Here is a 17,857-nt window from a genome sequence, read left to right as displayed (position 1 = left end):
GATCTTGTTACTTATAAGGGAACTTAAATTCTTCATTGATTTAGAATAAACTTGGTAAATAAGCTATTATGATGAAGATGTTGGATGAGTTTGATAATGATCAAGATCTTCTGTGAGTTTGATTATTGATCAAGATCTCAGATGATTTGGATTATGATCAAGATCTCAGATGATTTGGATTATGATCTGGATTATGATCAAGATATCAGATGATTTGGATTATGATCAAGATCTCAGATGATTTGGGTGTTGCTCTGCTGTTTTGTATTTTGCATAGGGTTAGAATTTTAAAGAAAATGAATTTCCCCAGGTTTCCTCAATGGTTATACTGGCTGTTTAAGGAGGACTGTATATCTTAGTTATTGTTAAACGAACATTTAACACCCTTTATTTTGGTGTATGATTGATGGGTGTAATATGGGATATAGCATGTACACCTTGGCCTTACTTCAGATGTGTATCTCTCAAAAAAACTCTTAGCTCTGTTTGGTCCTTTTCACTTCCTCGACTTTAGTGGCAACTTGTAAAAGAAAGAGCTGATAACTTTTGTCTACATTTTATATATTTGGTTATTCATTCATAGCACTTTCAAAAGCTGGTATTGTCCTGTCTGGATAAATTAATTTTCTCTTTTATAGTAACTGCCTTACAGAATAATTTTTAGCACATAGGAGCAGTCATTTTTGTTACCTGTGTGCTTAGATCATGTACAGTTTCCACAAGTACAATATGTGTAGAAATTTCAGTCACAGTACATGAAAGTAATGTGGTATACCAACATTCTCTCTACTGTTCATGTTGCAAATGTAAACTATTTCACATCTGTCACTCTCAGAAGTTCATAGTATCTGTAGGCTGCCCCCATAAAGAACACATAGGTATTATTATTGTACGATTTAATTTTGGTTATGTGGCTGAAATATTTGTCAAAAGTATCAAAATAGTCCTTTTGAATAATTTTTCTCTATTCCCCTCACAGAGCAGTATTTATTAGTGTCAGAGTCCCACATAAGTCCAGCACTCCTCCACCCATGATGATACAGTTCTGTGGATCAAGCTTCTACTAAATGTAAAATCTGCTGAAAATATTAGAGTATTTAAGAAGAGATGTCATGAGCTTGTATGTGTTTCTAATAGATAATGAAAATTCAGTATTTTAATATTAAACTTGTTAAAATAAACAGTAATTATTGCTATCTTAATATAATGTGCATTGTTATACTCTCCGTAAGAGAGCCTCAAGGGAGAATAGTCCTTGACTAATGAGTCACCCTCTATAAATAAAGCATTAATATTATTATTATTATTATTATTATTATTATTATTATTATTAAAAGTAAGCTATTTTAAAAAAGTACATTACTGTTTTGTCAACATAGCAATTGGTGTTGTGCTGAAAGACAGGAATATGAAATTTTTGCCATAATTATTCCTGAGATATCGTTAATAAATTTTACAGTTTGAAAAGGGATGGAACAGATGAGGTTCATGGAGGTTGAAGGTTAAAATATTTGCTTGTTGTTTAATATGGATGAAAGCCAATTTGCTTTGTCATCATTTATTTCCTAATTTCATTACAAATTAATGAAAAAAAAATTTTCACTATACATTTCTTTCACTTAATGCAAGTTTTAGATTTAATTTGACTTTACTTCTGTATTTTAAGGCTTCTAATTTCTCCATAATTAAGGTCATTATACACACAATACTGCCTCCAGGCAAATTATGTAAGCAAGAGCAAAATAAGCATAATTAGCTTATTTTCATGCATAACATCAGTGTTAATATACCATTTTGTTCAGAACATCCTACATGATAATATGAAAATAAGAAAAATAATAGTACAAATTTTCTTACTTGTTTTTAATTGGCACTCTACAGTTTCATATCTTGTATAGGGTTAGAATTTTCTCTTTATTTTAGTGTATGATTTATGGGTATAATATGGGTCATAGAGTATACATCTTGGCCTTACTCCACATGTGCACCTTTCAAAAAGCTGCTAGCTCTGCTTGGTCATTTTCCCTTCCTCTACTTTTTCAAAAGTAAATTATATATAAAAAAGAGCCAGTAACTTTTTTTTTAATATGTTTGGTAATTCATTCATTGCAGTTTCAGAAGCTGGTATTGTCTAGTCTGCCTAAATTCATTTTCTCTATTGTAATAAATGCTATACATAGTGTACTTTAAACTAACTTAGGCTAATTTTGTTTAGCACAAGGGAGCAGTCATTTAAGTTAGTTTTGTGCTTAGATCATGTACAATTTCTACAAGTACAGTATCTAAAGAAATTTCATCCACAGTGCATGAAAGTAACATTGTTTTTGTTGCAATTGTAAACTACTTCACCTTACATCTACCACTTTCAGAAGTTCATAGTATCTGTAGAGTGCCACCAAGATCTTAGATGATTTGGATTATGATCAAGATTTGGATGAGCTTGAATATGATAAGCTGATTTAATGTTAAATTTATGAAACTTATTGAATAATATCAATACATTACTCATGAAGGCTCCCAAAAGCTGGACATTATTCAACTTGTTTCATAAATTTCATATTAAATCATTACCTATTGGAGATTCTCTATATATGTAATTTTCTATGGCTTGTATTATCATATGACATTTGAAGATAATATATTGCAGAAAACATGAGGATGAATATACTGAGTTTAAGCTGATGTTAGACATCCCAAAAAGGCTCATTTTTAAAAGCAAAAGAATTCAGTACAAGTATGTGGTAGCTGCAGACAGGGCTCATAAGGACAAAGATGCCAAGTTTGCTTGGGAGCACTATGGTTCGTATGGCACTTTAGACAGGACCCTGAACCTTCCGGATAATAGAAAGAATATAGGTATGTGAAAAGAATGTATAAATTTTGTTTGTAGGATGATTGAAGCATTCTTTTATTGGAACGTGAAAAGGCCCTGATACAAGTATGAAGGCTCTTAATCTTGGCAAATTTTCTTGTCCAAGAGGAATTTCTTGATATTTTCACATATTGTATAACAGGTAAATTCACATCCTAGACATTATGTCTTTTTTGGAGCTAGTGATCATAAAATCCACCAAAAAGTAATTCATTTTCAGCTGGCAGTTAAATTCACTTAAAAGTGCAAATTTGGCAGTGGAAAATTTAGAGGTCTCTGATGTTGTCTGAGAGTTTTTGTCTTGGTATCACTAATGTCTGCAAGTGTAGTGTGGTTTTGTGTTTGTATGAATCATGTTAAAAAAAAAATCTTTAAATGCCTTTAAAAAGAGCTTGCAGAACTACATGATTTGACAATAAATCTAATGAATATTGGTTTGTAAAGGAAACAGATAGGTGAAGTATCAATGAAATTTGAAATATGACTTAATGATTTGGGTATTTTAATCTCTGGTTTGTAATTAATTACATTTCTTGTAATTTGATGGGGTGTTTATGATACCAGATTGAATCTTAATCCTCAGTGTTAATTATGTTTTTAAACTGTTTAAAGTGGCATAGTGACTAAGACTAATTGAGGGTGCATTGATTTATATATTAGTATTTGAGTTACAGTTCTTACAGTCATCTAGTACTATTATTTCAATGTGCACGAAACACCCAAAACATGCCCTGATAGCATAATTTATATTGATCAAATGTGTTTTTATAAAACATGGACTGTTTATAGCAATAGCAGTATGTTGACAACTTTGGACAAAATTCTGAAAATTAAATTGCTTTCTGTAATTTGAATGCATTTAAAAATGTGTTTTTTTAAAATAGTAATTATGTGTAAAATACTCAAATTTGCTGCTTGTCTAAACTTCTTTATTAAGAAAATGTCATTTAGTTAATGCATTATGACTAAAATTGACTGAGTGCAAGATCTGGAATTAAAGATTCCATATTGCAGCCCATTTCTGGTAATCAAATAACCTAATGTGATTGTTTTTCAAGGGTAAAATTTGGCAGCTGCCTTTAAATAATATAGTATGCATTATCAAATAACTGTTTCAGAGTTAAACGTCTAGTTAACCAACTGTAATTTGACTGTCAAGAGAAATAAGTGTACTGTATTTTTTAGGGCAAAATATAACAAAAGAAGTGGCTGTGAAAAATATCAATAACAAGGTTACATACATGACAAATTCTCACCATGTAATAGCATGTTTGAATATCTGACCTATAATTGAGATACTTTCAGCCATTGTTTTTAAAATAAGGCAAGCCCAAGGAACATTGCTCACCTGACACTGCCTGTGTCCCTCAAAGTTTACAGATCTCCATATCTAATGGTACAGCAGAACTGAAACTATCCTCAAGTCAGCTCAGTCTTCATGCTACACTGCTTCAGGCATCATCTATATTATTATTTGTAAAGTCTATATATGCTGTAAAGAGCAAGAAATAGTTTGTCTATGTTGTGAAAGTGTTAAAAATGAAGTTTCGTTTTTTAAATGGCTAAATGTTCCTGTTACATTGGCAAAATGTTGTTAAATTAGAAAATATGTAAGACAAAGATTTTATGTTACAAAAGGATAATGCAGATTTATTTAGTGAGATGAATTTATATTTGTGATATATTTATGCTGATCAGATGGGAAAAGATTGTCCACAGATATTATCAGTTATAATGTTTCAGACAGGAGCATGTATTATATGTAGTTTTTTCGTATAGATTAATAAATCATTGTCACATGATGCAACATAAAAGTAGCAGAGTTCATGCTGGGCTAAAAACCTAAGGTTATGTGACTTTTCACATGTGTTAAAAATTTATAAATTATGGGGTAAATGGGAAGAAGTGAGAGATCAAAATTTAGAACATCTTAAAAAATTTGTCATCAAGTGAAAATCTGCTGCATTTACAATAGTTTGGTCAATAGTAATATATAGTGCTTCCTTGAAAATAGGAAATGTTTCAGAAATATTTAAGAAAAGGTGACATATGGGATGATACTGTGAAATTGTTAGGCATTTTTTAGGGTGGTGAGCTATTTGTTTATAGATTAAATCACACCAGTGATTTTTTCTCTCACACCAGTGTTGCCATTTACTATTGCTTTGATACACCCACAATATTAGGGATATTTACTGAGACCTTACAACTTTCCTAAAATTACTAGAACTGTAAATGGTTAAAGATGCATTACACATTTGTTGTGTAAATCTGACTCTTCTCCTGTGTTCAGCATTTCTTTGTCTTCCAATCTGCAGGATAGTCAGTTCTGTCCACTCCTCCATTTATTAATAATATAACTCTTATTTTTAAATATGAATTTTTATTAACAGATGAATGGCATCAGTATGATGGGATTGTCTTCCCCAAACCAGGTTTCTGGAACAAAATGAAGAACATTTTCAAAGGGGATGTAAAGGAGAGAGTGAAAAGGGATCTAGTGCAGACTATAGAATACTTCCTACCAAAATTTTTCCAAGATCTATCCAAAGGACAGCTTCCAGAAGTGTCTGTAGAAGAGGCATTGATTCAGCTTGAGGAGCTTCTGCATTCATTGAGAAAAGTCTACTTTGTGGACTTTGACTGTTACTACAATATTGCAGACTACCAAAGAAAGGTTATTATCATAAAAACATGTCGATCGTTTTAAACTGTGCCATGTATGTGGATTGGACATGAAGTGTTACCTTGTTCAACCTGGCATACTTCCACCCTTTTTCTAACCATTTTAAAGTTTGCAATTATGTTAGTTTCTCTATCAAATACATTACCTGATCACATTACATTAGGATAACTTTCTGCTACCTTCAAATCCAGCCCTCCTGGAAAGACAAAATACATTTTTCTGTATATACATTGTATAGACAAAGGGGATGCAACTCTTACAGGTTAACTCACATTCCTACCCACTAGGTGGCCACCATTATATTTAGATGTGCCAGGTTTTGCTTTCACTGCCATATGCTATGATGCCCTCCAAATGATCCAGTTAAATTCTGCAAAATTTATTAATTAAATTTAATCAGCCACATTTCTTTTCAGAAGTACATTAAGTCAAAATGTTTTATATGGTGCATACAACATTTTTGTAAAAGATCTGGTGAATTTATTAATATTTTTGCAAATATATGCTGTTTATTATTCTCTCATATTATATCAATAGGTAAAATTAAGTTTCACTGGAGAAATTATCAGGAATTGTACTTATCAACTATTACACTTACATAAGTCATTGTGATAATGCAATTTACATTATTTCATATATATTTGTATGCACCTGTTTGTTCCTCTTCTTCATTACAGGGATGACTGACTATCAAGTGTGAGAAATGTAAACAATTTAAGGTCATAGAGGATCGACATGTGTTGCGTCCACACGTACCATTGTAATGTGTGAGCACTCTGGTATGAAAAGACTTGGTTCATCATTTTAGAAAGCAGCTCAAGGGCCACAAAAATGAGGCTTTTTAACTACACCACATATCTGATTTGTTGCTTAGTCAAGATGCCCTATATTCCCCTCATGCAGATACGGAAACGGTACCAGAACATTCTGTATCTGTGAATGCTATAGAGGAAAACTAAAAAAATTTGTCGTCATCAGAATGCCATCTGACATCTTCAGTCCATTCTACCTGCAAGTTTAATGCCTTGGTAGATGTAGACAATGATTATGACATCTTATCATTCAGAAATTTGCCACAATGTTTAAAGACTGTGAACATTTCCGAGCATCTCTTGGGGCATTCACAATCCCAGTAATGCAAGAGCTTCTCTATGGTGAGTCATTTATAAGCAACATTCTCACCACACTGTTAAAAGGTCATGTACAAAGATATTTCCACACGTACCTTGTTTAGATGTTGATTAAGTGCACATACCAGTCATGTAGAGAAGGGGGAGGAGAGAGAGAAGGAGAAGGTACCACAATCTTTTCATAAGATATGGACCAACCATTCTTACAAGATGATGGGTGATCCAAACTCTGACAGAGGGTCTCCAGATTTTGCTGGATAAGAAACTGCACAAAAGGGCTTCTACTTCAGAACATCCCTGGTTAGAAGTCCAACAATATTTGAGACCTTAGATACAGATGAAATGAATGTGATCAGTCTTGATATGTCTGACATGTACTTCTATATATCGATTTATATGGTCACACTCTGAGTTCTTGTGCCTTCACTAAGAGTTCAGAATGTCTGCCACAGTGATGACTTTCCTGCATTACACACCCTAAAAACAATAAGTTTGGTTTTTGATTAACGACATGAGCAACCTTTCTTCTTTGTGTGGTGAAAAATGAATCTAGAAACATTAGTCCTTGTCCCTTCACAACATTTTGGTCCATCGTGGTATGGAACCCTTAACTCTTATCAGCCTGGTGTCTTCCTTCCAAATGGATTGAAAAATCATTCATGCATCAGAGAAAGCTTCATTCAAGACATTGAAGTTGTACCTTTAAAAAAAAACATTACACCAAGTTATATCATGGCTCAGTATGTCCTCCACAGAGAAAGTGGACGTTCTTGGATGACACGCTATGAAAACATTAGGCAAGTATGGATTTTGGTTAATGACATAATCAACCTTACTTCCCTCATCCACATCCACCCTTCTTGGGGATAAACAATATAAAGAAGTTGGACCTTTTCCATCTGAACATTTTGTCCATTGAGATATGGAAATCTTAACACATTAAATTGGCATTTTTATCCCAAATACATCAGAAGTAAAGCTCATGCATTAGCAAATAAGACAATGTTAGGCGATGAAGTTTCTTACAGCTCCTCATTCTACTTAATGTGGGGTGGACCTTTTACAGTGTCAGTTTACTACAGTACCTGTGATGGTCAGTGACATGTGGATTATTTAAGAGAAAGCCCTTCAGATCAACCTCTTGGAAATAAAAGCCATTTTCAATGCCTTTCACACGTGAGTAGAACATATTCATGGAAATCCAGTCCTGATAATGATAGACAATTCGGTTGTGATGATGTACCTACAGTACAGCTCACATGATTTTTTGAAACCCCAAGCATCACAGTGGGAGACTTAATCCCATCCATTTTCACTCCATGATGGAGCAATAAGTACCTACAAATTACCACCGCTTTGGCAAATACCCTGATGGAAACTCCATCTTGGAGGGGCTGGTCGACATTACCAATTGGGACCCCATGTGGCTGAGTGGTCTAAAGCACCCGCCTTTACAGATCATTGCCATCTCATCTATGTCCACATGGGTTGAGTCTCAAGCTTGGCCCATGAGGTTATGTGAGAAAGCTTGCCAGTAGCTTCCTGTTGATTGGTGGTTCTTTCTGGGATTTCCCGGATTCTTCCTCAACCAGTTATATTGGCTGCGATGTATAGCATATCATGTGCTGAAAAATGATGTTAAATCCCAAAACAACAATATTACTAACTGATAAATGAAAAGCCAATGAATGACTTGGACATCAAGAGTGATCTACAGTCAGATACCATTTCAAGAATCTGTGGTCTTTATTTGCAACAATAAAAAATAATTTCAAAAATCTTTCATTGAGTACATTTAAAAATGGTGAGTCGACTTCCTTTGCAGGAAATTATGCACTGACTTGACAAGAGGCACACATTTTGAGCTTCACTTGAACAGTGTAAATTCAACCCACTGTTTAAGCATGAAAAGGAATCCTCTGAAACATGGACAAAGTTTAGATGAGAACTGCTTCTGTGTAAAAAAAAACAAAACAAAACACTGAATTTTACATTTAAATGCAAACCATGCATTTAATCCTTAAGCTGCAATATTAGCAAAAGCTGTCAACTTCATCCTGGGAAAGGTGTGTTTCTATCACATGAAGCTATCTGACTTGGCATGTTCTACTTAACAGCTCCAGTTATGGTCCTGCCATTAGCAATGGAAGTTTGATAATTGGTCCTAATTAATGTGACTTAAGCATTTCTGTATGTGGTCTGTTGCTTTCAGCTAGTTACTATGGCCGAGTGGGTTTTGCATGCTTACACACATGCACGTGCACACACACAAACAAGACAATGGATCATGAGGTCATGAGTTTGTGCCCACTGGTGGAAAAATTCATTCTTTCTGTTTCTGCTTTGCCTGTATAATGTCTAGTACATTATTAATTTTCTTACCACTTATGAATTTTTCCAGAACTCAGTATTTGTATTTGTAGATTTATAGATGGTCCAATTTGAATATTTTAATTTTGAAGATTGCTAAAAATGTTAACATATGCATTGAAAAAGTTAAATTTGGTTAGCATTAATAAGAATTTTAGCATTACTATGGAAAATAACATTGGTACAAAATTCTTTAAAACATGATCAGAATCACGAAAAACTTCAACAGCAAGAACATCTTTTTGTCTTGAGGCCACTTACTGCAGGAAGCTTGGCAATAACTGAATGGTTAAACTGTTGCCAAAGCATGTACCAAAAAAATGTTTCTAATGATAAGTGCAACTGATTACAATAACTTGCTCAGTTTTGATTTGGATTTTATATTCTTTTGAGATATAAAATAGATAGAGCATAAAAAAATATAAATATATACAGGACATGATTAGTTCAAGTGTATGCAGTTATTGCAGAGACCTTATAAGAGAAATGATGGAATAAATAGGTTGGGATCAATGTATTATTTTGAAAAACATTTTCAGGATTTTAGGACATGTAGAGAGATGGTGGAGTTTTTTTCTTAATCCTCTCTCTCCATTGGGATGTGTAGGGTTTAAAAACAGTTTGTGAACTTTGCTGTATGGAAGGGGATAGCAATCACCAGATCTTTTCCTCATGGTTGCATACATGGCAGCCATTATGTTTTTGGTGTAATCATTATGCTTTTTTTCACCTAATTACATCTTTAGCTTGCCTGTATATGTGTCACACATTTGGTACTTTGATGTGTTTCTTTTTATTATCATCTCTTTAATTCCAGTAATAATATAAAGTTACAAGTAGTCTAAAAAGAAGACTATTGCACACCGTGAAAACTCAAGTAAGTACTGAACAAAATCCATGACCTCCATTTTGGAGAGTGGAGAATATCACCCAGTTACTTTAAATAGCAGAATTTGACCAAAACATAAACAGCGACAACATGATCTGACGTAATTGTCATTCACACCAGTGAATGCAGTATCTAATAGGGGGTTTTCCCTGAAGGTGGCAGTACAAAAACCCGCTCAAAATGGCTGATGTTTACAGCAGGCATCAAAAGGTGCTTCCATGAGAATAGTGTAGAGGTGTCCAAAGGTGCATGCATGAGGTAAAGGGTTAAGATCATCAAATCATCACAGAAATTTGGAACTGAGATGAAACTTCTTTTTCTAAGTGTCACCTTTGTTTTTGAGAAGAGAATTGAAGCAAAAGTTGAAATTTACTTTGATTTTTAATGTGTTCTGTTTGAACAAATGAGGGTGGGCACAGTTTACTGAAATAAGTGCAAAGCAAAGTGAACTAAGCTGTTTAGTTCTGTTCAGGCCAAAATGACCAACTAGATGGTGACTAAATTCAAGGCAAATGAGAACAACACATGATGAGTGCCTTGCCTGCACTGAATGCACTTCCACATTGATGTGCAATTATGTGCCATGTTGTCAGAAGACACGTGGACAGTAGTTCTGCAGAAGAGCATCAAAAACAGAAAAAAGGGCAAATCTAGCTATGAGCGGATGTGTAAGACAGAATCAGTTACAAGCCTAGTGGGTATGTTGGGTGTGGGGTCCTCAATGAAGGTGAGATGTACAAAGATATTAGCTACCAAAACATCAGTAGAGGTAGAGAAGCAAGGTGCTGCAGTCTTTTTGTTCTCACAGCCTTCTACACTGTCGTTTGTTACAGATGTGTTGCCTGGTACAGGAGGCAATAATGTGGTTAAATAAGTCAGAGAAACTTTTGCCTGTTAGTCTATTACTTACAGCAGTTGAGCATTTTGACAGCATGGAGGAGTGTTCTCCCATTTTTAGGCACTCCAGGTCCCCCCACCCATGTCCGAGGATGGCCTTTGGGCATGTAAGTCCAGGTGCATGGGGCTTCTACTTGGTCTTAATGATCCATCATATAATACAGTAGCACCATACAATACCAGCCAGCCTGTCCAGTTGTTTGTTCATCTGTATTGCATGCCTGTGATTTTAGAGTGGTCATGTCAGCAACCAATATGACATACCAGCCTATAGAACTGCCAAACATGGATAATTATAGGGAACTTACTGATAGATCCATCTGTCTCACCTGCCTATGGTGTGGTTGGTACCAGAGTCATCCATACTGCCAGCCACACAGTTGACAATTGCATACCGACCATTCTACCAGTGAACTGGTCATCTGTACTGATACAACAAATTCATCCTATGGACCTGGCTGACTGTATTTTCATGGCCTACCTGCAGAGACAGTGCCGGGACAGGTATGAGGATGATGTAAATGTTTCTTTTATGGCATTGGATATGTTTTATGTGGAAATAGAAGTAGAGCTAGACCAACGTAATAAACACAGTGAGTGTGATGATAATTCAGAAGAGTTGATGTACTAAGATTTAATGATGGAGGGGACTAAGTTCTGCTTTAAGGCTGCAATAAAAGAAATTTACTGAGTGCTGCCATCTTCAAAATGCCCCCCACCCTTCAGACCTATAAGGTCCATTATTTTGTACATCAAGATGAGGAGGATAAGAATCTGTCCTCCCATCTGCTTGTGCTGTTATAAAAGATTAGAGAAATCACTGTCTGTCTGGCAAAAGATGTGATCTGGGCAATTCTGTCTTTTCAGAAAGCCAAGTATCAGTAACATTTTCATCACATGGGTACAAAATACACTCAATATATAGTTCTGCCAAAATTCAAGATGGACATGGCTCATATGATAAAACTCTTCATTAGAATGGAGATGTTTGCAATCAGTCTCAATCTGACCATTTTATACTATTACAACCTTTCCACCCAGGGAATGTTTACCAGTTTTGAGTTCTTCCTTTTGTTCTGAATGTAAGCCCATGGATCTTCCCAAAAATCTGGACTGTTTTGTCACCATGTTCCAGTCAACTTCATCCACAGCAATGGCAGAGCAGACCTGCCAACCCTTATATGATTTTGCTGTAAGTCTTATGGAAATTACCCTTACATTATGGACATATTGAATAAAGGCACAAATTAGGAATACAATTGTTTGCAATAAAATCCAGATACTGGCATGTCCATGTTTGATTTGAATCTGGGTTTCATATTAGATTCAGTGGAATTGGTCAGGGAACCAAACTAACTTTACTGGAGTACTTTAGATGCTTTAAAATGCACATTTTTGTTGTTGTTGTAGAGTATAACGCCATTTTTCAGCATACGATAGGCTATACATGGCAGCCAGTATTAATGGTGGAGAAAGAACCACCGACCCATGAGAAGCTACTGGCAAGCTTTCCACATATCCACGTTGGCTGAATAAGAGACTCGAACCCACGCAGACAGAGGTGAGATGGTAGTGATCTGTAATGGACAGCGCTTTAGACCACTTGGCCACTCGGGGCCCCGCATATTTTTGTGATGCTAAACATCTGCATGATCAAGATATTGCTTGTTTTTTATTTTTTAAATGGTGTCTATCAAGTTAGCAGACAGGATGAAAGAGACAACAAACCTCTTAAAAAGTTTTGATAATACAAAAAAAATAAAGTGGAAATATTCAGATTCTTTTGGAAAAAACAGGAAGGGCAACATTTAGTGGAGAATGGACATCACATCCTGATTCAAATATGACACATGGCAGGAAAATTGATTGTTGTCACCACAGCCCATATGATATTTAATATTTGTTAAGGATTTCATGACATTGAGAGATATCAAGAAGCCATTGAGCACCATAGAAACTGCAATTTGTGAAACTGTACTGGAGGTAGTTAATGTTAAGTAAACTTTACAAACTTTTGAGTTGAACATGATGTTTACCATTGGTACATCAGCCTTGAATACTTCTGGACTTTTAAATGCATGTTTTCCAGCTTGTCAGTAGAATTACATGATATTTTATTATACCTTACTGAAAATGGCCCAGCTTACAGAAAAAAGAAATTGTCTGTCTTACTGAGAAGGTCTTGTCAGGTGTGGCAGTGTATTTTGGACATCAGCCCAGAACATATGATAATTTCTATTCTTGTCAAAAGCAGAAACAATCTCCTATGCCTTTTGAGTCATCTGGGCTTTAAAGTGAGTTTAGAAAAGTCTGACCTCCATTCATCCCAGTGTTCTATCCATCTGGGTATGGAGCTCATCACCAATCTCAATCTTCTACCACTTTTCCACATTCATGCAGTAAGTGTCATCGAACTTGTGGAGTCCTTTTCCAATGGGAACTGGATTAAAGTGAGAGAGTTTTTGCAGTTTCTCAAATTATTCAATGCAGCAGTGGTTCTGATCCCATTGGGTGTCTTCATATGTAGAGGCACCATAGTAGACTGGAAAAGGCCACCATTGAACCAGCAAAGTAATATGTAAAGGCACATAAGGACTGTAACCCTTCATATCCAAGGTTTTGGTATTGAAAATAATGCAGAAGTTGAGGCTCAGAATTGCAAGATAATTCTAATAGCCTTTTTCAGATGGGACAAATTCTGGGTCAACAGTCTATTTAATCTGGCTGTATTTCTGCCTGGGAAGATTCCAGCAAAACCTAATCTTCTCAAACAACTGTGGTCATGTGTTCAATCCCATTTTAGACCAACTCCTCCTTCATGCCTGGCTTGTCAGGGGAGCTCAGTGAAGGAAAGAATTTAAGCCTTGTCATTCTGGAGAGAATCTCACAAACAAGAAGGCCCTTCACTTTGAAGGCTTATGAGGAAAAGTGCTGTGTCCTCAGGGACTGGTGCAACATTTTCTCTTCCAGTGTCTTGGTCCAAAACTGGCAGATTTTTTTTCTCTGGCTATATGCAAGATACCAGCTGTAGTGAAGGAGGCAGCATCACGACAAGGTTTCATGCTATTTACTTGTACTGGAAAATTCAGTCTTTATATATTCATACATGGTGCAAGCTTGGCTAAAAGACATTGAGGTAAGCAATCCAAGCTTACATCTTGCACATGCCATAGTATGTCTGTAATATGAGTGAGTCAAGCTATATGCCTCATGATAGTTATGTAAAATGAATATGTATGCAATGGGTAAGGCTGTTTGCATAATTACAAGGTGGGTAACAGGACCCAAGCCATATTTATATTAACATAAAATACAGTAGCAACTTGGTGGACACAATTCCGTGATGACATTTCTTTCACAAATAATACTGATCTACCATCTTTGATGGCAGCCCTTATGAGAAAAAACCCAGAACCTCTCAATCACATATTAAAAGCCTATCAATAGAATTTTACCATGTATGATAGAAAACATGCAACTATTACAGTTTTTTAATTTAAACTGATGCTTTTCAGCCATCCAGTAGGAAAGAGTTGAATCTATCTAATTTTGTTTAATTCATGAAACATTAAATCTGCATCATTTCTTTCTTTAAGGAAGAGGAAATACTCTATGGTATGGGAGTGAACAATGTCAGATCTGATGTAAAGCAAAAATTATTTCCAGAAAATTTCAAGAAGGATACATTTAAACTTAATTGTCCTTACTAAACTTAATATCTGACTACCACATCAAGTTTCCATTGATGTGGAAAAGCATTTTTAATTTTGCCTGCATTAAGTTAAAGTTCAAAGGTTACATTTATAAAGAAATCCCAGTCGTTAATACATGTCATGAGAAATATATTTTGTTTGTGATATGATTGTTTGCAATGTTTTCAGTATTAATATGGCTTTCGATGGGTGGCAATGTTAAAATTGTGAATGGTTTTGTTAGATTTCAGATACCATTCTACAACCAATGCTGAACTCCTTTGAAAAAGTGCCACTGTTCACTTGGGAAGAGAATCAAGCTGAATCAGAAAGGAGAATGCTTCTTGCCATTTCAATTGTTTCAGTCCTAAATTATTTCAAACTGGAGTTGAACCCAGCAGAAGAGGAGCTATTGGCAAGAGGACTACTAGTACGCCCAAACCATGAAACTAAAACGTGTCATGACCTGGATTGTATTGAAAAGTACTTTCCCAAGGGGAAGAAAAAGTAAGGAAGACATAAAAAAAAGAATTATATAAAATATGATAAATCTGACAGGAAATTTTAAAAGATGCAGTTTAATGCAGTTGACTTTTGTCTTCAATAATGATCACAGATAGTTATTTGAGGTCAAACATCAGTTTTGTTACAGTACTTATGCAGAGTATTAACATTACTGAGCAAAATATCTAGATCGTCTCGAACAGACTAAATACTTAAATACAACTAATTCATGCTAATATGAGCATTCCTGCATTCTTGAATAATGCACATGTCCCATAGGTCAGAAACCTGGATTTGCTTTTATTTTTAATTTGATCATTTGTAAAATATCAAGCTGAGTTGTGGAACAGGAATCCAAACTTTAGTTCCATCCATACATGCATATTTTGTATACTTGCTTATAAGTTGAGTTCAACTGCAAACTGCATGGGCCTAGATCTGCTGTCACAGAATGTACTGGCAGATCCTGGTTTGTGCAGTTTGTTAAGAGTAATCAGTAGAACAGACAACATATTATATACTTATCTGCAGGCACAGGATCTTTGTTGTTTGCATGTTGACTGGACTTATAAGTGAGTATATGTGCTATGTACCCACTCAAATCACACATGAATGTTATTTGAACTAGGGGCAGCTGAAATTTTCTATGATGATGAGATCACTTTCAATAGCTTAGTTGATAATAACTTGAGTAGGTGGAGCCTAAACACTGTACTTGTACTTGCAGGTTTTGGAAGTAAGTATACAGCCAAGCTCCACCTAATGTGTCAGTTCAGTACAGTGCATATGTTTGGCATGGAACATGAAGTACAGATGGGATGGATGAGAGAGCTGAGAGATACACTAATTGACACAGAAGATATATCTTAAACACATTTAATTAATGAAAAGCAAAAATATCAGTAATCCTAACGGCACCCCTTGATAATTGATTAAAATGAATAGATTTAGACATCAGACATTGAGAGATAGAGAAAGAGAAAAAGATGCATTAAATAATAAAAGACAATGGTGAGAAAATGCAATGTCCATTTAAAAATCACAATCTGCAAATTGTAGAAGAGTGAAGTAAAAGAACTATAACATGTGATCTAACCTTCAGAAAGGAATATGTGACACTACATTTATGTGAACTATCTGCTCAAACCTATTCTATAATATTTAGCAAGAACAAGCCCAACTACTAAGAAAGCTTTTTTGCACCAGTAAGTGTAAAATATGCATAGAAATACATGCACAAAATACAAATCCCACAAAATTAATTCCAAAGTAATCACTAGCACACTCTGAGGTATCAAAACCAACACCTTTACATCAAAAACAAATCCATAGATTTAAAAGGAACTACTGCCTGTGTGTCTGTTCTGTCATTCCCATGCAAGTATGTATATTTTGTTGCTCCTTTTATTTTCTGCATATACATTTCTTCCAGCAGTTCTTTCATTGTATGTGAATGTATTTCTAATCGCTTTTCCTTGTTCCATCAACTTTTGCCTGTTCGGGTAACACATTATATCCAGCATGACCACTATAATCATCTTAATTCTTGTCAAAATCTCTGTTAGTGCTGATAGTAGTTTTGTTGGTGTGATGTGATGTGATTTGGATTTTTAACGTAGCTTTAACAATTTTTCAGTCATATCGCTACGATATCTGCAGTGTGGCAGTTTATAGTGATGTCTAGCACTGGGGCATCATGCCGTAGACATGTAGCATGATGTCCCACCTAGTCGCATTATCCTGACACCGGGCCGACCAGTCCTAACACTAACCTCTTAATGCTGAGCACCAAGCGAGGCAGCTATTAGTACCGTTTTTGTAAGTCTTTGGTATGACTCGGCCGGGGATCGAACCCATGACCTCCTGCATCCAAGGTGGACGCTTTAACCACTAGGCCACCGGAGTGGTGTAGTTTGTTGAAGCAAGTCAGGTTTCAGCATCTTGTGATGCATATTAAATGTATGTAACATAAATATCCATCATCTCGGTAAGGGGGTCAATGACAGTGTTAGAGACACACACAATATGATAGAAGTAGCCATATTTTGTTGCAAAATTTCAACTGCTTGCATTATGCATTATTGAATTATTATTGTCAACAAAAGGTAAAGGGCAGAGCTTGAAAATTTCATTGACCTATAATAGAATTTGTATAGAGAACAGCATGTACATCAATCAGTTTAACTTGGGTTGTGGGCTGTGCCTCACTTGACAGATTAAACTGGATAATACTTGTGCCTTGTTCTCTATATGTAACCAGTATGTGGTTGCAGCCAAGTGCTACACACATTTGTGCTATGGAAAGTTGGTTTCTAATTTCAGACAGCTGAATGATTATCTCATCAGTTTCATCAACAGCATGGCTAAGACAGCAGAAAGTCCAATGATTTTCTTCTGTATGCCACTCCACCATTTCCTTTCTGGTGCACTGAAGCCATTTGACCGAGTCCCTGAAGATTGTTCGCATGATGCCAAGGTTCCAAAATGGTGGGGGATTGAATTTTTGTCAAATGCTGCTGACAGTTTCAAAAAAGGTCTACATTCTAAATGGACTATGTAAGTAAATGTCCAAGCTTATGTTGATTTTTTTTAAGTATAAAGGAAGGAGGTGGCCTGTTACTACCACCTATCTGACACCATTTTGTTCCTTGAAAGTGGTTGCCTAATTATAGTCTGGTAGTCTTTGTTGGGGATGTTTGGAATGAGTGTAAATGTTATGTTTATATAAAAGAATTTTTAAAAATAATTTGTACAACGTATTAAATGAGGAATATTACATTATGTCATTGCCCATCTGCTTGTCTGTTCAACATCCAA

General features: G+C 35.4%; 1 protein-coding gene across 1 annotated transcript in view; it reads left to right on the top strand.

The window, feature by feature from the left end:
• The window catches only part of LOC149786028 (E3 ubiquitin-protein ligase rnf213-alpha-like), a 374,561-nt gene that overhangs the window by 30,279 nt on the left and 326,425 nt on the right, over positions 1-17,857 (top strand). The window contains exons 6-9 of the mRNA XM_089978102.1: positions 2,648-2,856; positions 5,266-5,549; positions 14,781-15,043; positions 17,363-17,596. Coding sequence (XP_089834228.1) covers positions 2,648-2,856; positions 5,266-5,549; positions 14,781-15,043; positions 17,363-17,596 — 990 coding nt within the window. The remainder of the gene's footprint in view (positions 1-2,647; positions 2,857-5,265; positions 5,550-14,780; positions 15,044-17,362; positions 17,597-17,857) is intronic.

Source organism: Sinohyriopsis cumingii, chromosome 12 (genome assembly GCF_028554795.1).
Source record: "Sinohyriopsis cumingii isolate HCF-2022 chromosome 12, ASM2855479v2, whole genome shotgun sequence".
In the NCBI taxonomy this organism is placed as follows: domain Eukaryota; kingdom Metazoa; phylum Mollusca; class Bivalvia; order Unionida; family Unionidae; genus Sinohyriopsis; species Sinohyriopsis cumingii.
This window is presented reverse-complemented; position numbering and strand designations above follow the sequence as displayed.